General features: G+C 37.0%; 1 protein-coding gene across 1 annotated transcript in view; it reads right to left on the reverse strand.

The window, feature by feature from the left end:
- Positions 1-1,448: 1,448 nt before the first annotated feature.
- BEGAIN (brain enriched guanylate kinase associated) overlaps positions 1,449-26,200 on the reverse strand; it is a 192,905-nt gene continuing 168,153 nt past the window's right edge. The window contains exons 5-7 of the mRNA XM_058162712.1: positions 16,072-16,179; positions 8,612-8,695; positions 1,449-3,338 (exon numbers count right to left, since the gene is read on the reverse strand). Of these exons, the coding sequence (XP_058018695.1) occupies positions 1,968-3,338; positions 8,612-8,695; positions 16,072-16,179 (1,563 nt within the window). The 3' untranslated portion in view covers positions 1,449-1,967. The remainder of the gene's footprint in view (positions 3,339-8,611; positions 8,696-16,071; positions 16,180-26,200) is intronic.

A 26,200-nucleotide genomic window follows, 5' to 3' on the forward strand; every position in this document is an offset into this window, starting at 1 on the left:
TGTTGGATTTAAAAAATAGCTTTTCGCCTGTCCTTTAAGCAAAAGGGTCCCAATGAACCGTTTACCACGAACACAATTCAACAACTAATGTTCTAAAATGTATAATTGAATAATTGGTACTCATCCATTTAATTCTAAAACTATCCCTGCCCAATAAATTAAGCTAAGGTACAGGAAGTTGCCCAAGACCGGCAATGTATTACAGGGCTGAATAATTACTTGAATCAAGATTTCCTTGAAACCTTAATCCAACTCTCTCTGTTATCTCAGCTTTAAAAAGAACTTCACCAATTTAATTCAATGCTGTTCATTTTAATCAATGAGCATACATTCATGGGGTTATTGAAACAAAGGAGATATTTAGTCAAACCTTTGATACTGAAAAATGGAAGCAAAGTGGTACATAAGTCCATAGGTAGACCAATAGCAGCAGCAATACATTTCAAGGTAGCAGGAAAAAACAATTAATGATGAGTAGCAGATTTTAGAGGGCAGCTGAAGAGCTCTGGGTCAGTCACAGATCCTAACGCATCCAATTCTTCAGGAAAAAATTCCTTCTTAATATTAGAGATTTTGCTCTACTCAATACTGACAATACTGAGCTCACTTACTCATAAGTACTCAATATTAAGCAACTTCCTGTATATGATCCTGTATTGGCTGTCTTTAGGCATCTTTCAGAGCAATTGCGATTAAAATGTTCAGACTTCCTAGTCATGATAATTCCTGTTCTGAGTGTGCAATTTTACTGTATCTGAATGGTGGGGTGAAGCTATTTTGGAGTTTATAAACAGAACTGCATAATAGAAATTGGTAGGCATCTCCAAGTACCGTACTGTTGTTGAAAAGTTGTAGTAAACAGACGGCTTCCTATGAACATGGTTGCGTGGTTCATAATTTTGCATTTATTCATCACTTGAGTTCATTACAAACATCATGGGGAGCACTGCTTACCATCAGAGCCCTTGAGGCTTGGTCTGATGTATCATAAGTACCATATGTTTTGTATATAGCTTAACCATTGAACACACAGTAACAACTTCCTGTCAGAACATATTTTAATGAGAAAAAAATCAAAACATTTTCACTGGTGCCTTTTATTAAGTAATGCAAAATACAGTACTAGTTGTGACACTCCATGCAGTTGAGACGATATAAATGCAAGCTTACAGAAAAATAAGTGACCAAAGAACCCCTCAATTAATTTTGAGGTAGTGTACAGTGTGGGGAAGTTGAAACACATTGGGACAGACAAACCAAAATATCTGTATCGCTTTGTGCATTCATTTCCCCCCAGTTTTTTTTTCTTTCCTAAATACATATGTTCATTTAAAAATAGATTTCTTTATAATATCACATTCTTGTATATCTTGCACTGCACACAATCTATGTTTTAAAATCTTATAGGGTCTGATTTGTCCTTGCAAAAGTTTTTCCCTTCTTTTTCTCTCTTGCTCCCTCTTTCTCTTTTAACCCATTCCCTCCAAGAATTTAGGCACATGTGGCCTCATGCACAAAAAATAAATAAGAAACTTACTTGAAGGGGACAAAAAATGTCACTCAAAGTGCTTGAGAGTACTAAGGATAATCTAATAAATACCGTTTTGTTTATAAAAATATATTAGGTTATAAAAGTGGGCAAAGGGTTAGTATCCAAGATGGAAAAGTCATTACTGTATGTGAAAAGTGTCTTGTAATATTTTTCTTTCCCTTTATCAGGTTTTATCATTTTTCCTGCTTAAAGCAGTACCGTGACTGTTCGTATGTGTATGTTCCCTCTCTGTGTCTCTCTCTATATACATACACACACATATATGTATATACTTGTATATGTATACACATATACATACACATATATAATATATATATTCTCAGAAACCTACAGGATACTAGACGTGTCAAATGTCATCATAGTTGCTGTTCTGTCTTATTCTACCTATCTCTTTATTGCAGCTTTGGAAGATGTTTCAATTAAGGAGAGTTCCATACAATTGTGCTTTTGTGAGGCTGTCCTTTCGACTTAAGCCGGTACTTCCAGTCCGTTGAAACTGCTGCTGCTTGCTATGGAGGCTTGAATGGCTTCCTTGCTCGATGGAAGACTGATGGATCTCTGAAGCCTCCATAGAACTATGGTTGAGGGACTCAGCTGAACTGTTAGGACTAACATCAACATATTCTCTTTTCAACACAGGACTCCCATCAATGCTTTTGCTACTGCACACCTGGACTGTAATTCTTTCACTTTTTTTGTCCCTCAGTTCTTTTGTTTTATAAGAGGGCAATTTGTCCTGCTTACAGCTGGTACTTATGTCAATATTCAGACCACTGTCTGTCCTCAGGAAGCAAGAGTCCACAAGTCTACTTTGACAAATATCATCTCCCTCTGAGAAGCTATCACCTTTGTAACTAGCATAAATGGGACTTGATCGACTGTCTCCTTTCTTTATAGGACTTCTGTAATACTGCTCTGAAAAGCTGCAGGGAGAAAGCCTGCCACTGTTCCTGTAAGAATATGCACCAATATCTTCCACACTAAGCTGTCTCCACTGTCCGGGTAGATCTTCTTCTGACAAATGGGAGTTCCTGCTTTCACTGCGCATCTTTTGTGATGCTAAAGCTTGTTGAGTTGTTATGGCCGAGAAATGATAAGGCTCACTTGCATAAGGTGACATAGTCCTAGTGAAAGTAGGGGAATTCTCATTGTCATCTGCCAGCTCCATGTGTTGAATAGATTTAGCCTTGGCAAACCTTGGACTCCCCTGCTCATAACCTGAAGATGGCTTTCTTTCAAACATCTCATCGCGGCTGCTCAGGTAAATGGCTTGCTGGGAGGCTGTCAAAGTGCTAGCTTGGGCATTCTCCTTCTCCTCAGATGTTACACTAAAGCTGGAGTAGGAACTAGAAGTAGGTTGAGAGGTAACATATTCTGGAAAAGCTTCATGGGAGAAGCTGGAATGGAAGCCATCTTCTTCAACTGTGCTGTCAGTGGAATTCTGGGACCTCAGGAACCCAACGCCCTTTACTTGCATGTCTACACTCGGCCTTCTCTCCCGCCTTCTTTCGTCAGGGCAGTAAAGAGCTGTATCACTGCAGTAAATGTCGGACTTGTACTGAGGTCTTTGGCCAAGTTTTCCAAGAGATTCCTGGAAAGCAAGATCTCTGCTTGATGGGCTTGACATGTGGGGAGAAAGATTGTTTGGATCAGGCTTTTCCAGGACTTTTGCAATGACACAAGTTGGTATGTTATCAGCAAATGATGTATGACACAGAGGTACCGAGAGGCTGCACCCATGCTTTTCTAGGTGGAGGCTGACACGTTCCTGAAATTCAGCTGGCAGCTGAAATAAATGTAGGGAAGGAGAAGAAAAATATATAAAAGGGTTGTCAACAGTAAAGCTTATGATCTAGAAAACCCAGTTACTGTATTGAAGCCTACAAATGTGGCTTTTAAAGTGAAAGAAAACAGTACTAAATAAAAAGGCTCCTATCGTGAATGAATTATTAACTCAGATATTCAAACATGGCAGAATGCCCTGGTTGACTAAAGGAGTTAACTATTCGTTGTGTGTTTATATGTTATATGCTGTCCTGCCTCATAGAGGGAAGATGTTTAACATTCAGAAGTTTAAATATAAATTTATAAAGTATATAAATTTGATCAATAAATAAAAATAAAATATATATCTTCCCCTTTGTCGTTTTTTCATTGATATCAATACACTAATATATCCTACACACCAATTACTGTTAAATAAGACATGTTTGCAAATTAACGATCAATATTAATCTTGAGAATTAATATTAATATTAATATTGTATTTCTACTTTACTTCCACTTTCAAAATAAGCTTGTTACTGTGGCGTAAAGTTATTCCTCATTGACATGATTGTGAGCAATAATCACAGAAGTGGTTAAAGTAGCTACTTAAGGGAGAAACAGCAATGCTTTTTCCACTGGCAGAAGCTGACTGGACTTGTAACTGAACCTGGTTGTTTTTTGTTGTTTTTAAATACACAAGTAGCAGGCAAGTCCAGGAAGCACAGGAAAGATTGTGTGGCATGGACAGTGCCGTCCTCCATTTGAAACGTAAAAGAAACAGGAAGAAGGCAACCACCCACAGCAACCTCAAGTGTCCCTTTCAATTTGCCTAACAAGATGCCCTAAATGTTCGACTCGGTAATGGCTCTGAGCATAAAGACCAAATGGCAAGAAAAAGACTGCAGTACAGCTGTACTACAATAAGGCCAAATATAGCTTTTAGGAAAAAACCTTCATCCCAAAACCACAATAAATCAATAGGGCAGAGTTCTATAGTAGCTCGATCTTCTTCTTGTAAAGAAGCTTTTTGCAAGTGTGATGTGCTAATGGAATTGACTTCTAACGAAATGCATTCGTCTTGATAATCAGTCACTGTCAACATAAAGGCAAGTTACAGCACTCAGCAAAGAAAGCAAATTAAAAATATTTTGATATGGCCATACTTTTTTTTTTACAAGATAACTCAATGTCCCTGATCTCCCGCCCCCCAAGCCCAATCTTATGGCATATGAACATCTGCAGCACAGCAGCATGCACTTCACATGCACTGCAACCACACCCTTCATAGGCTATGAAGCCATGAAAGCAGCTGTTCTTGTTTTCTCAGCTGTAATGAAGAAAGAGATGGTGACAAAACATGCAACCTGAAAGCTAATTTAGGGCCCAGAAGTGCAAAGACTTCCATACTCATTTTTTGTGAGTCCACAAAACTAAGTTTGCAATTCTACAAAGAGTTTTGCTTGGGAAAAAAACAAACAAACAAACACCTTAGATCCCAGTGAGACATCCAGCCTGGTAAATAGGCATAAAATGGTGTTATAATGCAGTGATTTGGGATTGTTTTCAAAATTAATTTGTGAAGGAGGTCTATCCGGGTGATTATGCTAACAGTTAAAAAGCAAATAATATTGTCTATGGATGCACAATTTTATTGATGCAATTCTCTTCCTCCCCACCTCTGATTAGATTCCAAGGCTGTACTAGATCTCACTGGTGATGCCTGACTTCAGCAGAGTGGGGAAAAGTAAAGTCTTCCTTAAGCACGTTTAACTCCTAGCAATTTCATGAATAGGTATATATGGTTTCCTTGGCAACAATATCGATTTGGGTTTTTTTCCCTGCTCTTGGGATACTTTTTCCAATTCCCAATTTAGCTTGTCACTTTGAGATTTCCTTGTGGTGTCCTATCCAGATACTAATCAACTCTTTTTTTTTAATCAGTCACGACTGATATTTTTGCATCTCTCCCTCCTCTTATGTTGAAAGATATGTGTACTATTTGAGGTAATTGAACCCCACAATTAGTGTTGTAAGCTGTGAGGGTCATACCTCACATCACCACATGACTAGACCCAATTTTATGACTTTGGGGGGCAGTTGTAAAGCGAACATGGAAGTCATAAAGTTTCATCTGGAAGTTTACTAGTAACCATCTTATTGCGATGGTATATAAGGAAGGCCTTTCTCTTATTAAAAATAGCTTATTTGTGATTTAATAGGTATTTATAATCATTCACATCTTTGTTAAGTTTCTTGCTATCTATACTCAGAGATAGCACAGTGAGAAAATAAGAGCCTTCATCAGTCTTGCATCAAAACAAGCCAATTTCCCAGTATTGAGGTAATGTCAAATATTTAATACTTAACATATCCTCTTGTGTTATTTGCTATTTTCTAGATTATTATATTAAAATACGTTTAGGAGCTCAGGCTAGTAGTATAATGGGGAGAGTAAAGCTCTTCTAAATTTTCAGAATGGGAGAATAAGGATTATCAATGATTTTGCTTTCGTACATGAATAAATTAAGTTAAATCTTCAACATTTATTCATCTTTGCAGAGTAAAAGTCAGAGACTGAGGAAAAGATTGAACTAGAGGCTGGATTCTTTATTTTTATAATGTTATGGTATCACTAACATTTGACACACTTCTTTGCAATATTGTTAGCTCTCCATTAGCTGAAGAAGTTTTGGTGAAAATAAATATGTTTATGATTCCTGATAGTGTGGCAGTATGTTTTGTCCCTGGACCATCCAAGGGCTGCTTTTTTCTATTTGAAGACTTTGCAAATCTGGATGGGAAGGAACAGTCTTAGGCCCAATTCTGACAAGACCAAGTGACTGTGAATATTCAGGCCCTCTGGTCCTGGGGAGCTTCCCTCTCTCATCTTGGGTGGGGCAGCAAATCCCCATTTGAGAATGGTACACAATCTAGTGTATTCACCATATCCCTCTAGTACATTGGTTGCACTTGCTCCTCAACCTGAAGGCCCTTCAAATGATCACTCATGTCCTAGTCGCCTTATGATTGCAGTGTTATAATGCATTCAGCATGACATTGCCCTTGAAAACCACTTAGAAGCTATAACTTCTAAGGAGCCATGGTGGCACAATGGTTAGAGTGCAGTAGTGCAGGCTACTTCTGCTGATCACTGGTTGCTAGCAGTTTGGTAGATCGAATCTCACCAGGCTGAAGGTTGACTCAGGCTTCCATCCTTCCGAGGTTTGTGAAATGAGGACGCAGATTGTTGGGGGCAATAGGCTGACTCTGTAAACCGCTTAGAGAGGGCTGTAAAGCACTGTGAAGTGGTATACAAGTCTAAGTGCTATTGCTATTGCTATAACTGTTACAAAATGGGACAGTGTAGGCAGCAATGACCATGCCTCAATATGTCATGGGAAACCACTCTTCCTTAAGCTGCATTAGTTGCCAATGGAGTTTTGGGTACAATTCAAGCTATTGCTTACCACCTATAAAGCCCTCCAGGGCTAAAGTCCTGGTTTTCTGAGAGGCTGCTGATTAACAATTGTTTCTGCCTGTCCTGTACAATATGGAAGAATGAACGTGTTTCATGTTTCCTCAATTAAATAATGTCACCCAGTGTGCTTCCTCAGTTGCAGTGTTACCCTCTGGGAATAACATTCACTCCAAGGTCTGTATACACTGATGAATTTTGGTAAGACACTGAAAACCTGGCTATTTTCTCTGACTTAAGGACAAGATGGTGAGTGAGCCCTGTGAGTTTTCGTTTGGTATTTAGTTGGTTTTGTTGTATTTAGTCTTTCCAGATATGTATCATCTATTTCTTTTTTATAGTTTTCTCCCTTTTTATTATGTATAATGCCCAACGTAATCTGCAGTTGGGCATTCTTTAAATAGATGCAAAAATAAATAAATAAAATAAATTTGATGACTTTTGAACCAAACATGAATTAAACATGACTGAGTCCAATATGAAGAATGCATAGTGCATATCACGAAAGCTTAACGGCAAGATTTTTATTCATTCTTTATTACTTCTTTCTTTCCCTTTTCAAGTTTAATTAGGATTTTTTTTAAACTGCAATTTAGATTTCAAATGAGCATACTGTGCAAATGTAATTGCTAGGTCTTTAACTGACCTGGTTAAGTAGGTTAGGCAAGCACAGCAATGAGATGTCTGCAGGACCCTCAAAAGGCATCCTGGCTGCTCCATAGCAAAATAAAAGAAAACAAAACAAAACAAAAAGCACTGAAATCCCACGAGGTTGCAAGATCTTGCACAAGAATGCCAAAATCAGAATTATATCTAAGTCTATGCATAGGCTTATGTCTGTGCCTCTGCAGATACACACATACACATGCGCCCAGGCGTTTCATATGATGCTTTGACAGGTTCCCAGTTCAAAGACAAAACTGCTAATCTCTAGGAATTGCTGAACTATACTGAACAGATGCTTTCCACATATGGCAGGGCTTCAACTTCCAGACTCCAAAATTTCCATAATCATCTAGAGGAGTACAGTTGGGCAAAGCTAGATTTTTAGATAAGTCTAGGAAAGTACTTCATGTCTCCCAAACTTGTGAATTAGATATTTTTGGGAGGTTCACAAGAATAGCTAAATGGATATGCGGATATACAGTATGTTATTGGGTAGAACGTCCTTAAATATTTTGTTGCTGAATTTCAAAAAACTGAATTTCCCACCATTTACACTGTTACAGCTTGGCAGTTGAGTCTGGGGTAGCCTAGTAATACTCAGGATATCCTTTTCAGCAAGAGTTTGTGGTAAGAAAAACCCATTTAACCATATAACACTATTAAGAGGGAGTGCAGCTGAGTGATTGGATTGTTTTTATGATTTATAAGCAGCCTAGAATCCATGGAAGTTTGTTTATGACAATATAAGCAAATCAAAAAAATGTACAGGAGCTTCTTGAACATTCTTAATTCTTGCATCTTGGCCTTGCAGTTATTGGGCTCAAACATGGTTGTATTAATATCCACTCATTCGTAGTATTTTGTCATCTAGTTGTTTCAATTTAGGATCCCACCCAGATTCTCTTCTCCATTCCAGTAAATGAATATTACTGTCAAGGCATTATATCTTAGTGACCTTCTCATGATAGTTAGTGAACATGGACTTGCCCTTGGGTTCCTTGGTTACTTCTCTCTCTGCTGCCTACTTCTTGCCTAGGCACTGCATCAGAGCATCCATCCTGCTGTTTCCATCTTACAGTTCTTGCAAAGAAGAATTAGGCCTCGATAGCAAGCACATTGATGAGTTTTACTGATATATTTATTTATGTTACCTCAGAAAGTTTATGCGCCCTGTCGTAATTCTTGCTACACTGGAGCAGCTGAGCAGCTAAATTGCAATCCTTTCTATAGAGCTCCTGAAAAATAACATAAAATGACATTTAAAATTATTAGTTCTACCACAACATCCAAAAAGCTGCCATCAGAGATCTGAGAAAGAACCGAATAAATTTAAGTTTGATCCCAAATATGATGTGATAACAAAAGGTTTATTGTATTAGAATCCAGACTCCAAATGCTTTCACATGAGTCTGGAAGGTTGTATTGGACAATGTCCATGCTCTCAAATGTCTTATTTTAAAGGGACAAGCAGTCCATGAATTTATTGTCATTCTCCCAAGTAGAACAATAACAAATAGAAGTCAGAAGTAACCCATTGACCAAGACAATCACGGCTATATTACATATAGTTATGCAATGCAATACAAACACAATTGAATGTCAACGTAAGCCTGTTATTATTCTATCCAGCAACTTCAATTTTCAAAATGAGTATAACAAAGACATTTCCACAAATCCAATTTCATTCTTTTTCTTTTCATAGTTTAAGATTTTTGCTGTCTCTATAAATGCTTATTTTGAAAAAAATGAAAGAAACACTGATTAAAGGCCACTTGGATACATGATTACATCACAAAAAATATGGGCAATCTTTAATTCAAAGGATTCCCCCCCCTATTTACTTATGGTGCTCGTAAAACTGAATGGCAATGATCTGGAAAGACGTGGGAATACATATTGACTCCCAGGGGTATAGGAAGTATATTTCTGCCCTGCTCAGTATTTCAGTCCTGCATTTAATGTCTATTTAGGTCTTATAGCCTTCTACCTCTAATTTCACCTAAGACTAAGAAAATTGCCCCAAAGACATCTGAAGCACTAATTTAATTGAGTGGCACACTCCAAATATTGAATCCAAATCTTTCAAAAATGTCTTACGCACTGTTTGTATAAAGGTGATCATGGTTGAAGATCTATCCAGTCGCATGAGTTCTTAGTTTGGTCTGTTCAAGAGCAGGCAACTACCTATGTGGCCAGCTCATTTAGAGAAACGGGAATAAAAACATTTTGAAATACTCCGATTTTGACCAATCTGGACTTAAATGAATATATGCCATGTGAAAGTAGTTGGAGTCTACATTTACTTTTTGAGACTATAGGGAAAAATCATTTTACACTGACCAAGACCAATAGCTACATAGGTTAGTGGCTGGTGGGTTATCTCATGTAGGAGAACTACTCAACCATGATAGATTCAGCCATTGTTTCTCAGAATTGGCAGATATATTTATTAGAGTAATTATCATTCATTTCACCCCTGAAGAAAATGAGAATTTTTACTTTGGTGAAAGGGGTGATAATAGCAACCTAGCAGCTTAATTGCAACATATTTTCAATTCAATCTGCCCAGCTATTGATCTATTCAAATGCCACTTGTATGGTGGTTTTTCATATGAAAACTGATTTGGCTGAAAAATAACACATTTACATTTTTTTCCCTTTCTTTAGATACAATCTAAAATGTCAGTATTTACAAAGATCTCAGTTTGGTCCAAGAATGCAATTACTTGGAGGAGCCTAAATTAAATTAAGGAAATACACAAAAGGAACATTTCTGCAGAGAGTTGGAATGAATGGCTGAAAAGGCTCCTTCCAATTCTAAGACTTACAGATCCTTCCATCTATAGTTACTACTGGCTCCTGATTTTTTCCCTGAAAAGTCAGTAACCAAAGCAATCCTAAATTGCATTAACAGAGGGATACAATAAAGATCAAGTGAGGTAGGTACTAATACCAATCTATAAAGCCTTAGTAAGACCACACCTAGAGTACCGCATCCAGTTTTGGTCACCACACTATAAAAAAGATGTTGAGATTCTAGAAAAAGTGCAGAGAAGAGCAATCAGGATGATTAGGGGACTGGAGACTAAAAATATGAAGAATGGTTACAGGAACTGGACATGGCTAGTCTAGTGAAGAGAAGGATCAGGGGAGACACGATAGCAGTCTTCCAATATTTGAAGGGCTGCCACAGAGAGGAAGGAGTCAAGCTATTTTCCAAAGCACATGAAAGCCAGACAATGAATAATGGATGGAAACTGATCAAGGAGAAATTTAACCTGGAAATAAGGAGATATTTTCTGACAGTGAGAACAATCAACCAATGGAACAACTTTTATTTTATTTTTTTTTATTTACATTTATATCCCACCCTTCTCCGAAGACTCAGGGCAGCTTACACTATGTTAAGCAATAGTCGTCATTCATTTGCATATTACATACAACGTCAACTTATTGCCCCCAACAATCTGGGTCCTCATTTTACCTACCTTATAAAGGATGGAAGGCTGAGTCAACCTTGGGCCTGATGGAACTCGAGCCTGCAGTAATTGCAAGCAGCTGTGTTTAATAACAGGCTGTCTTACAGCCTGAGCCACCCGCGGCCCTGCGTGAACTTGCCTTCTGAAGTTGTGGGAGCTTCATCATTTGAGACTTTCAAAAAGAGATTGGACTGCCATTTGTTAGAAATGGTGTAGGGTCTCCTGTTTGGGCAGGGGGTTGGACTAGATGACCTACAAGGTCCCTTCTAACTCTGTTAATCTGTTAAACTCTCCTGAGCAACATGGGAACCCAGATCCAGAGGAAGAAATGGACAAAAGACTCTCTTCTGTAAATGCAGGAATTTATCAACCTTCCAGCTTGATTATGAACAAATCTCCATTTTTTCAGCAGTTCTGCCATTCTCCAGCTTGGTTTAAGTGGCGTCTACAAGTCTCCTAAGCAGGTTCTTTAGTTCAGTGACTGTAGAGAGATGGTGGTATGAAAAACTTTTCTTTTGTGAATTTCCTGATAACCCCTATTATGCATTTAATGCATAGTAAATCTCATTCAATTCAATGAGTTTTGCTGAGTAGATATGTACTATCAAATTATCTTACTTAACATGGACAAAGCATGACAAGCAAAAAATATAAAAAAGTTTTGAGCCAGGTTTGAATCAAGTTTGAGTGTTTCTATGTTGCCCTCAAAGTACAGACTGATGCTATTTGCTTTAATCAGGGTGGCTCTCAGAATTTTTCCATTCAAAAAAATTCAAAACACTTGGTTTTGCTCTGAAAAGATTATTTATTATTATCACCAAAAATGTTGGGTTGATTTATACATAAAATGGGCATAAATGGTATTTCCATGAAAATGAAATCTGGAGACAGACAAAACCTGATGTTCTGATAAAATTCATATCTTGTAGAGCAAGGCTGTCAAACTCGCGTCCTGCAGGCTGGATGTGCTGGCCCCACCCTCCGGGTTTAGAAAAGGGGGAAAAAGTCCCGATATGTCACATGATGAAACCATGATGATGCGAGTTTGACACCCCTGTTGTAGAATGATTCATATGAGATATAAATAGCATTCTTTCTATCATTTAAACATCACCTCTTTGTTGATGATGCTACATAGCTACATATAGCTACAGACCCAACTAATAACTGTAATGTGAGTTCCCGACATGATGACACATGATGACATGGTTCAACTGAGTAAAGGCCACCAGCATCAAAACCAGCTATTGGGTAAAGGATGCATAGGAATCCTTTTATCTGAAGCACATTCTTTCAATTCTGGTAGAGCTAGAACAATTATAGGAAGGCAGATTTTGGCAGAATGTAAGGAAAAATCTCCTACAAGATAAGAGCATTTTGATGATGGAGCCATCCAATTATATAAGTGGTAGATGCTCTTTTGCTGGACAACCATATAATGAAGATGGTTTTGTCTGAATTCCTCCAATCAATAGAGAATTGGTCACCATCATGTAAATTACTCCTTTCCACTCAGCAGGTTTATGCTTACATATCTTATTTTAATTTTATAAGTTAGACTGAGATTATCTGTTTGTGAAAATAGCTTTCTCTGAAGAAACCAAAATAGTTTGGAAGCCAAGAATAATGAGTTACTTGAGCATAGAACAAGTCTGCCTTTAACTATGTGTTCTAATATACAAAGAATATTCACACAAACAACTTGAGTTGTGCATGAAAGCTATGGTGAATATCTACATGCATTCTGCATGAAGGCTCTTGTGGTATTTGTCAAAGCATCCCATCTAAAAAATAAATGGATTCATGATAATATACAGCAGCCTAACCCTGGCACCTTTATTGGGTTTGTTGAGACTGCAGTTTCTAGAAGTTTCACATACCATGACATTGGGAAAATACTATAAGAAATTAACTGAGAGTCAGCAGTTCTCTGCACAGAGATATCACTTATGCAAAGAACCAGCCATTGCTGGCCTTTAAGTTCAGTCTCCACTGAAGTGTGAGAAAAGTACATAGAAAAAGCAATGGATTTAACCTGCCATGGTTGTAAGAAGGGAACTACACCCTTACATTGACTAAGGGTGAACAATTGTTTAATAACAAAATGGTTGAAGTTGATGAAATAAGAATTTCTAATTCTCATGCTCAGGAAAACCATTAGTACACAAGGGCTAGATGACCTGGTAGAGAACTTCAAGCCTGAGAAAAGAGCAGCCAAGATATAGGAAGAGGAGGTCCAAAATTTGAATCTTGGAACTCTTTCTCTCTCATTAATAAAATTTTGACACATCAAAGAAATTTCAGGCAAATCTGAGCTTGGCAACCAAGTGAAATCATGTAAACTTGGAAAACAGAATTACAGATGAGTTTTAGTCTAGGGAGTCCTGGCAAATGCAATCCACATTCATCGATGGGTTGCGAGACTAGGGAGTCATTTCACATAAAATTCTTCCAGTGGAAGAGAATATATGTAGCTCAAGGTTGAACAATCAAGAACTTTGGTGCTCTCGGTCCTTGGTTGTTGAGCTGGTTGCTCAGAGAGCCCGAAGGACTCCATGCAAAATTCCTACTATACAGAACAGTGTCTGCATGTCTGTATCTACTGCTTAATTGTTGATGGAACAGCTAATCAGAGTTTCATGATTTTTCTATTAATCTCTTGGTAGACTATTTTCTTCAAGCAGAAAAGAACTTTGAAGAATCTCTATAAATATTCCTCGATGATGATGAAAAGCTTCTTCTGACATGCCATTTTCTTTTCAGAAAAAAGGATGGAGAAAAGATTACAGTATTCAATGTGAGTATAATCAGTTGGTGGGGATCAATGCAAAGAACTGAACTTATATTACCTTGAAAATAGGATGGGTCATCGGAAATAAAGAAGTAAGTTACAATCTTCAAAGGGAGAAAAGGATATTGCTGAACAGGAAATGGGATGGCAGATCACTGAAGAACATACACAATTCACAGTTCTGAGAAACTAAAATATATGTGTATTGCCTAGACTTTAATTTCATTGGAGCAAGAGCATGGATCAGAATGCAGCAAAATAACTTCCATGAGTTAACAAATCTGCTAACAGTTATTACTTCCTCGTAATCTATGTGGAGGTTGCTAAAAAGTGCTACAATTTACATCATTAGGGACATTGAACATCTAGGAAGGAAGGTGAGGAAAGGACTGTAAACAGAAAGAAGAATATTGCCAAGGAATAACTTTGGCTGTGCAAGTTATGTTACTTTTGATTTCCTAGATCATAAACTTGATAATCATCATAGGTTTCTTGGCACAAGATGGATTATATCTTAGATAGATCTGAAAAAAACGTGTTTGCCTAAAACTGATGAGGTGGATCAGGATGGCTTAAATTGAATCCTGTAGGGATTAGAGAATAAAATATATAGTATTGATATCAGATAGTGACTTGTACACTAAAAATAAGGAAGAACATTGAAAAGTATCCTAGTAAACCATTAAATAAAAAATCAGAAAGATTGGCTCATAATATTCATGCATTTTATAGTATATATTATTTAACATATATGTAACAGAAAGTTAATGGGATGACCTCCATGACTGGAATATAGCAATGAAAGGATGCAATTAGTTCAAAGAAGTAAAAGCAGTAAAAAAGAATGGTATGGTAAATAAATGCATCCCATGCTTGTATAGAAACTGAAGTGAATGAATTCATTTGGTAATGCTCTAAAAAGCATCTGGGTTAAAATATACGGAGGGATGAATGAAAGCAGTATACTATCGCCTGCCTAATCAAGGAAAAGATGGGTATGATGCTTTCCAGGAGCAAATTACTCTTCTTACAAGAAGACATGGGATGGTAGTGATGGGTACTTTAATTTTCCTAGCGTTTGTTGGATAACAAACTTGGCCAAGCATTGTCTTCCCAGGAAATTATTGGTTTCTTTTGCTAGTGGCTTTTTTCTTCATAGGGTAGAGAAAGGCACAAATCATTGACTTGATACTAACCAACAAGGAAGGCTTCACTGATGAAATGAAAGTCATGAGAACACTGGGGAAAACATTTAATTAAATGTTTGCCAATTAAAATTCTGCATAAAAGAAGGTAAGCTATTGTTAAAGTTAACTGGTCCCATAAAATCATTTTAAGGGAAAGTAAACCTGAATATTTTCAAACAGAGACCATGATAGTTCTGAATCAGAGACTGGATGCTTTCAGAATAGCAGAATAACAGAGTTGGAAGAGACCTTGGAGGTCTTCTAATCCAACCCCCTGCTGAAGCAGGAAACCCTATAACATTCCAGACAAGTGGCTCTCCATTCTCTTTTTAAAAGCATCAAGTGATGAAGCACTCACAACTTCTGAAGGCAAGCTGTTCCACTGGTTTTTTGTTCTCATTATCACCTTAGTTCTAGGTTGCTTCTCTCCTTGATTAGTTTCCATCCATTGCTTCTTGTCTTGCCTTCTGGTACTTTGGAAAATAGGCTGCCCTCTTCTTTTTTGTGGCAGCTCCTCAAATACTGGATCACTGCTATCATGTCACCCCAGTCCTTCTTTTCACTAGACTAAACATACCTAATGCCTGCAACCTTTCCTCATATATTTTAGCTCGGACAGAAAAAGTAACATTTAGAACAGTAGACCAGCATACAGCATATAATTAGAATTTAATGAAGGTATCAGTAGTTGCTGGCTCCATTTGATACTGAGATCATTCTCCCATTTGTTAAAAGAAAAAAAGCAACATGTTTTGCTAAACCTTTAATAATAAAATAAATGTTCTGTACATAAGTGGAGTACAGGTAGTCCTTATTTAGCAACCACAATTTAGCGACCAACAATTTGGTCATTAAGCTAAGCAATTTCTCAGTGAAACTATAACTGTACGTATAATTTTATTTCAGCTTTCCTTTCCTTTAGACTGAAAGACTAAAAAGGTTGTAAATGCAAGAATTGGCTGTAAGGTTACTTTTCCATCATGTTGTAATTGCAAATTGTTGCTAAATGCAGTAGTCTCTAAACAAGGACTATCTGTAGTTAATAGCTGAAGATAACAAAAGAATACCAAAATTACTTGCAACATTATATTTCTATCCTATGTCATAATTTTTACCTTTATTTTTCTATGTATGGTAGTAGAGAAAATACTTACATTATCTTCTGATAATTTATCGATTGTCACCTTGGCTTCTATCAAATGGTTATTGAGGGCTATTATTTCGTGGCTTAATGCTCTTTTTTCTTCTTCATAGTGTTGAGCCTGGGTACAAAACAGTTCAATCAACATTTTTTCCCTTCTAAAACGAGCTACTGAGCTGTTGTTTCCCTCAGACAAAGAATAATTGTATGAAAGGTCTTTTCTCTAATATTTCTCTTTTTTCCTGTTACATTTCTTACTAAGAATCATATAATAGAGACTTGAAAGCTGACATTTCAAAACATCCAACTTTCATATAAATTGGTTCCAGTCATTGTTTTCGGGTACCAGTGTCAGGCATGTACAACTGGACTGTAATATTTATATAGGGCCTTCAGAAAAATATACTGTGCTTTTCCTTATTAGTATCATGTTTAAGTCTCTAATGTGAGAGCATGCTTATATTCTTATGGTCAATGTTTGCAAGACAGAGGTACAATTTAAGGGTAATTAAGTTTGCTTTTATAGATCCATCACAATTATTTAATATGACTTCTACACTTGACCTCAAAATCTGGCCCTCAATGTTTCCCAATCTTCTAGAGCAGATTTTGAAAAAATATAAAGGGGTTGCAGGGTGGAAGAAAGTTAGAAGAAATCTCAGCAGAGGAATGGAAGTTTGTAGCACCATGCAGATTTTCCCTTCCTTCTTCAAAAACCTCTGATATGTCATATTTTGCCCAATTCTTCTCAGTGTCCTGAGCTGTTCCCTTATTTCTAAGGTTTCAATTTTGCCATTTAGGGCAGTGCCTTGCCAAAAGTGTTTATAGCTGAAGAATACCAAATATTCTCTCAACAATCATTTAAAGTCCACAGTTCTTGATCTTTGCACTGCAGCCTCCAGGGCTCCATGGGATATTTTTAGTTTGTGAGAAAAACACAGCAGTAGTTCACAGTTTTAGCCTACAGGTGCTGTGAAACAATTATTGAAGCACTTAGGGTGCCATGAACTGAGATAGTTTGGGAACCTCTGATTTAAAACTTTATTTTTAAAAAAATCCTATAAAATTCAAGCAACAGTAAATAGTGTGATATTTTGATATACCTCCTTTGGTGCCAGACTCACTTGGCTAATAATCTAAAAAATAAATGTAAAGCAAGCAGGCTGCAAAACAACATCTTTATTGAGAAAAGATGCCCTGAACTATAGTTAGGTAGACATCATAAACCTTCTCAGAAAGTCAAAATGCAGCCGCTTTGTGACTATACTCACCAAAAACAAAGCAGGATAGAAAGGAGAATCTTGGGGAACTAGAAAGGCTAATGGGGAGTAGTGTTTACTATCTTGTAAACACAATTCTTTTGTGGATGACAATATGCCCATGTACCCATGATCACATGAAGAGACAAACTTCCATAACAATTATTTTGTGAGATAACACAAAATCTGCTAAAGACAGATTTGTCTTTAGCATTCCAAATATACTCATAGGCCTTAAAAGACCACCCAAGCCTCTATTAAATTAAAACATTACAAGACATCGTATATCAAAAGAAATAACTTCTATAAGCACGAGGGGCAAAGATTTTGTGCTTCATTCCGGTCAGTTGATGGAGGGACCCATAGCTAGCATTATTTTCTTTAAGTTCCAGTCAATGTGCAATTATTTGCTGGCAGAAGAACTTCTTCAATTGGGACATCTGCACTATTTTATCTGCCAATCAATTGGGGTAGTGGCTCAAGGCAATTTTTATTTCAGTACAGCTGGAGAAACAGATGGGAGTGCCAGATGCATCCTGAGGGTTCTGACAAAAACGTCCACAAATTGCATCAAGACAAAATACTCATACAACAATTTTTGCATTTATTTCCCAATTTTTAAAGTGTACCTAGGAATACCACTCAATGTAACCTGAATATTGCAGATGTGTATCATAACATTGCAAATTAGAGTGTTCGGATCGTTTGCTCTGCTCTGCTCCAGGGTGTTTTATCTTACTTTTACCTGCTTTTCCGTCTAGGTTTACAGGTGCTTAAAGGTGTAAACTAAGCCAGGAGTAAACTATGCATGTCTACTGGCAAATCATGCGATGTCACAATTGCAATCAATTAATAATAAATTATGGTTTCAAAATATGCTTTCTTCTTAGAACAAGCATCCCTATTTCCATATCAAATTATGCTTTATTCATAGAACAGGCATCCCAATTTTCATGTAAAATTATGCTTTATTCATAGAGCAGGCATCCCTATTTCCCTATTAAATTAAAACCTAAAGCAACCAACCACTTATGCTTTAACATAATATGGGAGTCCAGTGGTTTTCTTCCACAAAATAATCCTCCTCCTCCTCCTCCTCCTCATCTCCCAGCTCCCAATAATACTACTGTTAGTATTATTTCCTTTCACTTCTGCAGCCTTTTATATCCCTTTGGAGAGAATAGAGGGAAGATAAGCAGAAACACCACCACACATATTCCTTTTAACAACTTCCTTCTCTGCAAAAAAGGGTTCCTCAGACATACACTTATCTTCACTTTCTTTTTATTGCAAGCCTACAACACACTTCCCCACTGCATTGTATCCCTAGGAATAAGACTGTCCACTTTCATCAAGCTCCATGACAAAACATGGAGTTGGATTTTCTCTGATATGCTAAGCACTGTCCCGCATTTGCTCCCTGTTACATGAGATAGCACAGGAAGTTTCAGTCCTGTTTTTAGCCAGCAATTTCTTATTTATATTATTATGATGAGATAATAATGGGCCTCTGTGGCTCAGACTGGTAAGACAGTCTGTTATTAACACAGCTGCCTGCAATTACTGCCTGCAATTACTGCAGGTTCAAGCCCCACCAGGTCCAAGGTTGACTCAGCCTTCCATCCTTTATAAGGTAAGTAAAATGAGGACCCAGATTGTTGGGGGCAATAAGTTGACTTTGTATACAAATATACAAATAGGATGAAGACTATTGCTAACACTATAGTGTAAGCCGCCCTGAGTCTTTGGAGAAGGGCGGGATATAAATGCAAATAAATAAATAAATAAATAAAGTAATATCATATTTTATTTTATCTTTTAATGCCAAATTCTTACAGCATTTTATAAAATCCCAAAATTATTTCAGTGTAACAACCAAGCAAAAATCAAGGAAAACACCAGAAGAAAAATTTGAAGAAAAAACAATGTAAAAGACAACTGTTATGGGGAGGTGATAGGAGGACAAGATCCATCCAGCATCATTACTTTTATTCCTTCTAATTGGTTTAGGTATTTATGGTTCCTGACCCCCCACTTTATTGTATCCTGAAGTAAGAGAAATGTGCTGCTTTTTGAGATGAGTGGAGGAGAAAACCACATGCTCACAGCAACGCTGTACTCTTTTTTTTCCCCACTGTCTTTTTTTAAGAAGGACTTCTTGCTTTGAGAAAATATTTGTATGCTATTCCATATTTTAATGTTTATTGTAACTAGCTGAGTAGGAAATGTTTATTTGTATATACGGAACGCAGGACAAAGGTAAAATGTGATTATAGAAATCAAAATGTGACAGACTGCTTACATGACGCAACATGTAAGTGACTTCAAAACTTTATTTTTGGGTGGATGGGAAATTATGTTTCCCCAAATTTAACTGATGGCAAAAAAACAGGGCAGCTCTCTACTGTTTCCAAATGAACTATGTAGCATGTAAATTGAAATGGCAGCAAATTTAGCTGGTTAACTTATTTCAAGTAAGGCAATTCCAGTGGAAGACATAAAAAGAAGGAAAACTAATAAATTATTACACGCGCGAACTCTGAGAACATTTTTTTTTCTGTAAAGAAATAGGTATGTCTTACAGGTCAAGCCCAGGATAATAGTTCAGCATGAATGAACAGTGTCTCTAATATCCTCTGGAAATTAATTTGAAATGCTTGACAAAACTGATGCCACAGGTGAATATCTTTAACAAGGCATAAAATGAAAATAATTATGTTAATAAATGCAAAGCAATGTCCAGATAACTATAACAATAACAACAGTAGCTTGGTTTTGTGGCTTCACCTTAAAAACAGGATTTGCTTGAATGGAGTTCAGGGATGCAATTTAATAATACACACTTTTCTTATGCAGGCTACATGTACTTTTTTCTTATGTACTTTTTTGAATATGACTCTAAAATATACACATTTCTATGAAATTTACCTAAGGATTAAATGATATATTCAATTCCTACACTTGGAGCATGTGGATTAGAAAAACATTATCTGATACAACTTCTTTCATATGTGTAGGTTTCTACCTTCACACGGGTTTTTCCTTCCAAATGCTATATTTAAAGCTGAAAAATAATTTCATTTCCCATCCCTTTTTTAAAGAAACCAAGGTAATTTGTATTTAGTACTGATTTGCAAAAAAAATGCTTACTTTCAGACTATGTATTTAGAAAAGAATAGAATAACAGAGTTGGAAGGGACCTTGGAGGTCTTCTAGTCCAACCCCCTGCTACACCATTTCAGACAAATGGTTGTACAATCTCTACTTAAAAATTTCCAGTGTTGGAGAATTCACAACTTCTGGAGGCAAGTTGTTCCACTAGTTAATTGTTCTGTCAGGATTTTTTTCCTTACTTTTAGGTTGCTTCTCTCCTTGATTAGTTTCCATTGCTTCTTGTCCTGCCCTCAGGTGCTTTGGAGAATAGCTTTATTCCCTCTTCTTAATGGCAACCCCTGAGATATTGGAACACTGCTATCATGTCGCCCCAGTTTTTGTTTTCATTGAACTAAACATACCCAATTCCAGCAACCATACTTTATGTTTTAGCCTCCAGTCTCCTAATCATCTTTATTGCTCTTCTCTGCACTCTTTCTAGAGTCTCAACATCTTTTTTACATCGTGGCAACCAAAACTGGATGCAGTATTTCAAGTATGATGTTACCAAGGCATTCTACAGAGGAATTATTGAGTCTGTCATTTGCACCTCTATAACTGTCTGGTTCGGTTCTGCAACCCAACAAGAAAAACACAGACTTCAGAGGATAATTAGAACTGCAGAAAAAATAATTGCTACCAACCTGCCTTCCATTGAGGACCTGTATACTGCACAAATCAAGAAGAGGGCCGTGAAAATATTTGCAGATCCCTCGCATCCTGGACATAAACTGTTTCAACTCTTACCCTCAAAACGACGCTATAGAGCACTGCACATCAGAACAACTAGACACAAGAACAGTTTTTTCCCGAAGGCCATCACTCTGCTAAACAAATAATTCCCTCAACACTGTCAGACTATTTACTGAATCTGCACTACTATTAATCGTTTCATAGTTCCCATCACCAATCTCTTTCCACTTATGACTGTATGACTATAACTTGTTGCTGGCAATCCTTATGATTTACATTGATATATTGATCATCAATTGTGTTGTAAATGTTGTACCTTGATGAATGTATCTTTTCTTTTATGTACACTGAGAGCATATGCACCAAAACAAATTCCTTGTGTGTCCAATCACACTTGGCCAATAAAAATTCTATTCTATTCTATTCTATTCTTATAAAGTGGTATTAACACTTCACGTGATCTTGATTCTATCTCTCTGTTAATGAAGCCTAGAACTGTGTTGGCTTTTAGGCAGCTGTAGCAGACTGCTGGCTCATATTTAAGTGACTGTCCATTTCTGCAATATTTTGTACCATTTCAACAGTTAAATCTATGGTTGGAAGCATTTCCAATGATTTTCCCCACGGAAGGTTAGGAAGTTTTTTTTTTAAATATTATGCTCATTTTTTTTTTTTTTGGTATATTTCTTCCTTCAAAAGAACAAGCAATTGTACTATCAATTTTCAGCAATTGCAGTCAGGGCAATGCAAAATGTCATCTCGGACACTGGGACCACTGTGGTCACCAAAAGGAGATTGTAAAAGTTCAGATACAATTAGATGTATCAATACAAGATGCTTGCTTAGAGGCACATACCCGAGAACTGACTATGGAAAATTCCCATGAAGATTCTCACTTCTAATAAGTCTTAATAAGCGGAACTTAAATGGCATATCATGTGCCATATGAGGCTTGTATAATTGTAGTTCTCAAACCATCTAAATCTTTTTCATGCTATTAAAATGAAAGAAGTCATGTGGTGCAGGCTTTTGTTTTTTTGTTAGCTAAATCGATTAGCAAGTTCCCATGAAAAATGTGTGAATGATTGCAAATTGAAACATTTCAAACTTTTTAAGAAAACATGTTTCTAATCCAACTTTCTTTTGGAGACAGCTCTATTGGGACCTCTAAAACTTTGAAGAGCTTTGCACAGTTTTATTTTGCACTACATTCCATTATTTTATGTCATTAATATTCATCTAAGCAATCATGATGAAGGGACTCGGGACCCCCAGGTTGCACCTCTCTGTTATATGAAAAATGAGGAACATGATTAGGAATGGTCACATTCCTAACTTTGCTCCCAGAATATGCAGAATATGCACTTAAACCAGGAGAGGATAGTAGCTATTAGTATTGGTAATCCTCGATATATGAGCACAATTGAGCCCAAATTTTCTGTCGTTAAGTGAGACATTTGTTAAGTGAATTTTGCCCCATTTTGCAACCTTCCTTCCCACAATTGTTAAGTGAATCACTGCAGTTGATAAGTTAGTAACCCGTTAGTAAAAGCTGTTAAGTGAATCTGGTTTCCCCATTGACTTTGCTTGTCAGAAGATTGCAAAAGATCACGTGACCTTGGGGATGGTGAACGGTTATAAGTTTCAACCATTTGCCAAGTGTCTGAATTTTGATCACATGACCATGGGGATGCTTCAAAGTTCATAAGTGTGAAAAACAATCATAAGTCACTTCTTTCAGTGCCCTTTAATTTCTGAGATCAGTCAAAATTTAGATGCTACAATTTGTTGAGGCTTATGTGGCTAATAATTTTTGGATATTTCAGGGTGGAACTAATCCCAAAGATAAAGCTGAAGCTACCAGTAACTCAGGATATATGACATCTTTCATAGTGATTGACATACTGTGTAAAGAGAAATATAAATATTACTAGAACATAGAATCAGCATAGTGCTATACTTAAAGCTCTTTGGTATTTTCAGGAAAAAGCAAATCAAATGTGGGTCTGTATCCTTCCAAAATGGAAAAGTATGAAATTACATATTTCTTTAGTATTTTTCTCATTAAAAATCTTCTCCCTGTGCATAGAATGCTAGATAATTGGGGAACATTCATTGATCTATTCCCTATTGGCTTGCTGAAATGGTATAGTCCTAAAATATTTTATTGAAAATTTATATTTTGAATGGTAGTGATTTTTACTTAATATATTATTATTTCTCTGTGACACTTAACATTATTTTCAGTTCAAATTTATGCTTGTTTGCTTAAAAGGAATTCTTACTGGAATAAATGGGATTTCGATACCATAATTGGGGAATTATAAAGTCCCCCTATGCAAGATCAAGCACAATATAACTTGCAAATTAATCCTCCTATACATACATCAAAAGCAGCAGTGCTTTCACATATGAATCCTTTGAGCTCCTTCTCCAATCTTTTGTAGTCTATTTGATTATAGCAACTAAAATAACTTCTTCAGTAAATGGTGGTTATTTTTGTATTTGTAATTCTATAGAAAGAGCTTTATTTTCAGTTAGACCAAATGAAGAATGCTATATATGCTTCAAGGCTGTTTTGCTTTTGCAACAACATTTGTAGCTTTTGGCAATCGTAGCTTTAATGGTAATGGATTAATAGAAATCTGAAGGTTCACAGGAATGCCATTAACAGCAAAGTAAAAACAAAGGCAAAGGTGTTGATTTTCCAGTTTAAAAAACTCCTTTAATTTACTTTTACTTTCATCTCCATCAAATATATTCCTAGCCTCTCATTAGCATCCTCTGACAACATGAACGTTCTCAAGAGTACACATCTCTGAAGCAGAGAAAAATAGAGCAGTGGCCTTCCAAAAATCAGAGAACGACAAGTACTAGCAGCCCCAAATAGGTGAAGGATAAAAGACATTATGTTCAATAAAATCTGGTGAGCTGCATGTTTTTGCCCTTGCTCCATGATCCGATATTTACACTGGACAATACAGATGCTATAGCAACCTGTTCATTGCACAACAATATTTCACAGCCAAACTGAGCATGACTTAATAATGTGGTTGACTGGTTCTAACTGTTGAAGAGGAATGTATGAAGGGCTGGCCAGAGACAAGATTCCACTCTTCTTTTTCCAAATGCTGATTGAGCTGTCAGATTACTCCGACATCTATACCTGTGATGGGCTCTCCTTGATGACTAAAATTGTGGGAAAGATTTCGATTACACCTTAGGAGAAACTTCTTAGCAGTAAGAGCTATTTGGTAATGGAACAGATTACCTGCAGAGGTGATGGGGCTTTCCTTTGCAGGACAGTTAAGCAGAAGCCAGATATTTATTTATCAGTATGGTATTGGGTTTGATTCAGGGGTGAAATGTAAAATTTGTTACTACTGGTTCTGTGGGCGTGGCTTGGTGGGGGTTAATGTGACTGGGTAGGCGTGGCCAACTTTTTTTTTTTAACTTTTAAAAGCATTTTTTATACAACCTCTTTGGCTGAAGAGGTTGTAAAAAATGCTTTTAAAGGGTTCTGGCGATCAGGCAACTCAGCTAGGATTGTCAGACCCCTTTAAAAGCATTTTTTCTACAGCCTCTTCAGCCAAAGACGTTGTTAAAAAAATTCTTTTAAAGGGTTCTGACGATCCCAGCTGAGCTGCCCGGTCATCAGAGGGTTTTTTTTTTTACTTGTAAAAACATTTTTTCAGCCGAAGAAAAAATGCTTTTAAAAGTAAAAAAAAACACCTCTGATGATCGCGCACCTCAGCTGGGCATGGTGGGGCCCCCAGAGATTTTTGCTACCAGTTCTCTGAACCACCCGCCACCATCGCTACTGGATCAGGCGATCCGGACTGAACCGGGTGATCCGGTCCACACCAGGAGCATTTCACCTTTGGTTTGACCAGATGACTTCCAAAACACTTCCAACCGTAGAGGCAATGTATTCAATGGACCAATGACCTGGTTAAGTAACAAGCAGTTTCCAATGCTGTTAATCCACTGCATGATCATCAGTCAGAAACTCCAAAATGACAACCTTTCAAGCCAAATATTATTTCTTGAGACAGGAAAAACCCCAGATCACATTCACTTTTGCAATAAGAAGAATAAAGGTCAGTTGAGGCTTCCAGCTAATTAGTGTCTGTCTTTGCAAATACTGATATTAGGTGACTGACAGATATCACCATCCCTATACTTTCTATTTTTTTAGCATAAGAAAGTCAGTTTAAAAAAAATATGGTGCACAGATCCCACAATAAATCATAATTATGGTATATGCATTTCTTCTGATTTTTAAAACAGCTTTATCTTCTGATAATTTTAATATTTCTAAGCCTAAGGAAAACTCTTGACATTATTTTTAATGTGGAAATCAAAGACTCACAGAGAGTTATTCCTCTGTTATTCATCAGAAGAATTCTAAAGTTAATTTGACATGGATTTCTCCAGGAGACTGTTTAAGAGATTTTGGACTTTCCTGGAACCGTAATAGATGTGATAAAAGAAGGACAATAACACTAAATACTACCAGTTGGCTACCCTTTGATAGTCCTATTAAAAAAACTGGGGCCTGATACACAGATATTTTCTTCTTGGATTCAATATATGAAAAACAGAGAATCATCAATTTGGAAAGGGCTTGGAGGTCTGCTGGTATAATCCCTATTCAAGTGCAGGAAATACAGAGCGAGGTTGTTCTCAATTGAGGGACAAGGCTATCTTGTCCCTGCTTGAAAGTCTTCAGCAGTGGTGGGTTGTTACCAGTTTGCCCCAGTTCAGGTGAGCCGGTAGTGATGATGGTGAGGTGAGAGCGAACCGGTTTGCTCCAACCATCAGCTGGGCCCTCCTGCCCATCCCTGCACTATACCTACATATATTTGTTTGTTTTTAGCCCAGCTGATAGGTGTGGCAGAACGGATTGCTACGCCTCAGCTATTCTGAAATAGAATAGAATAGAAATTTTTATTGGCCGGGTGTGATTGGACACACAAGGAATTTGTCTTGGTGCATATGCTCTCAGTATTGAGAAGTTTCTAGATTGGCGTGCGG

The sequence above is a fragment of the Ahaetulla prasina genome, chromosome 1, assembly GCF_028640845.1.
Source record: "Ahaetulla prasina isolate Xishuangbanna chromosome 1, ASM2864084v1, whole genome shotgun sequence".
Lineage (NCBI taxonomy): Eukaryota > Metazoa > Chordata > Lepidosauria > Squamata > Colubridae > Ahaetulla > Ahaetulla prasina.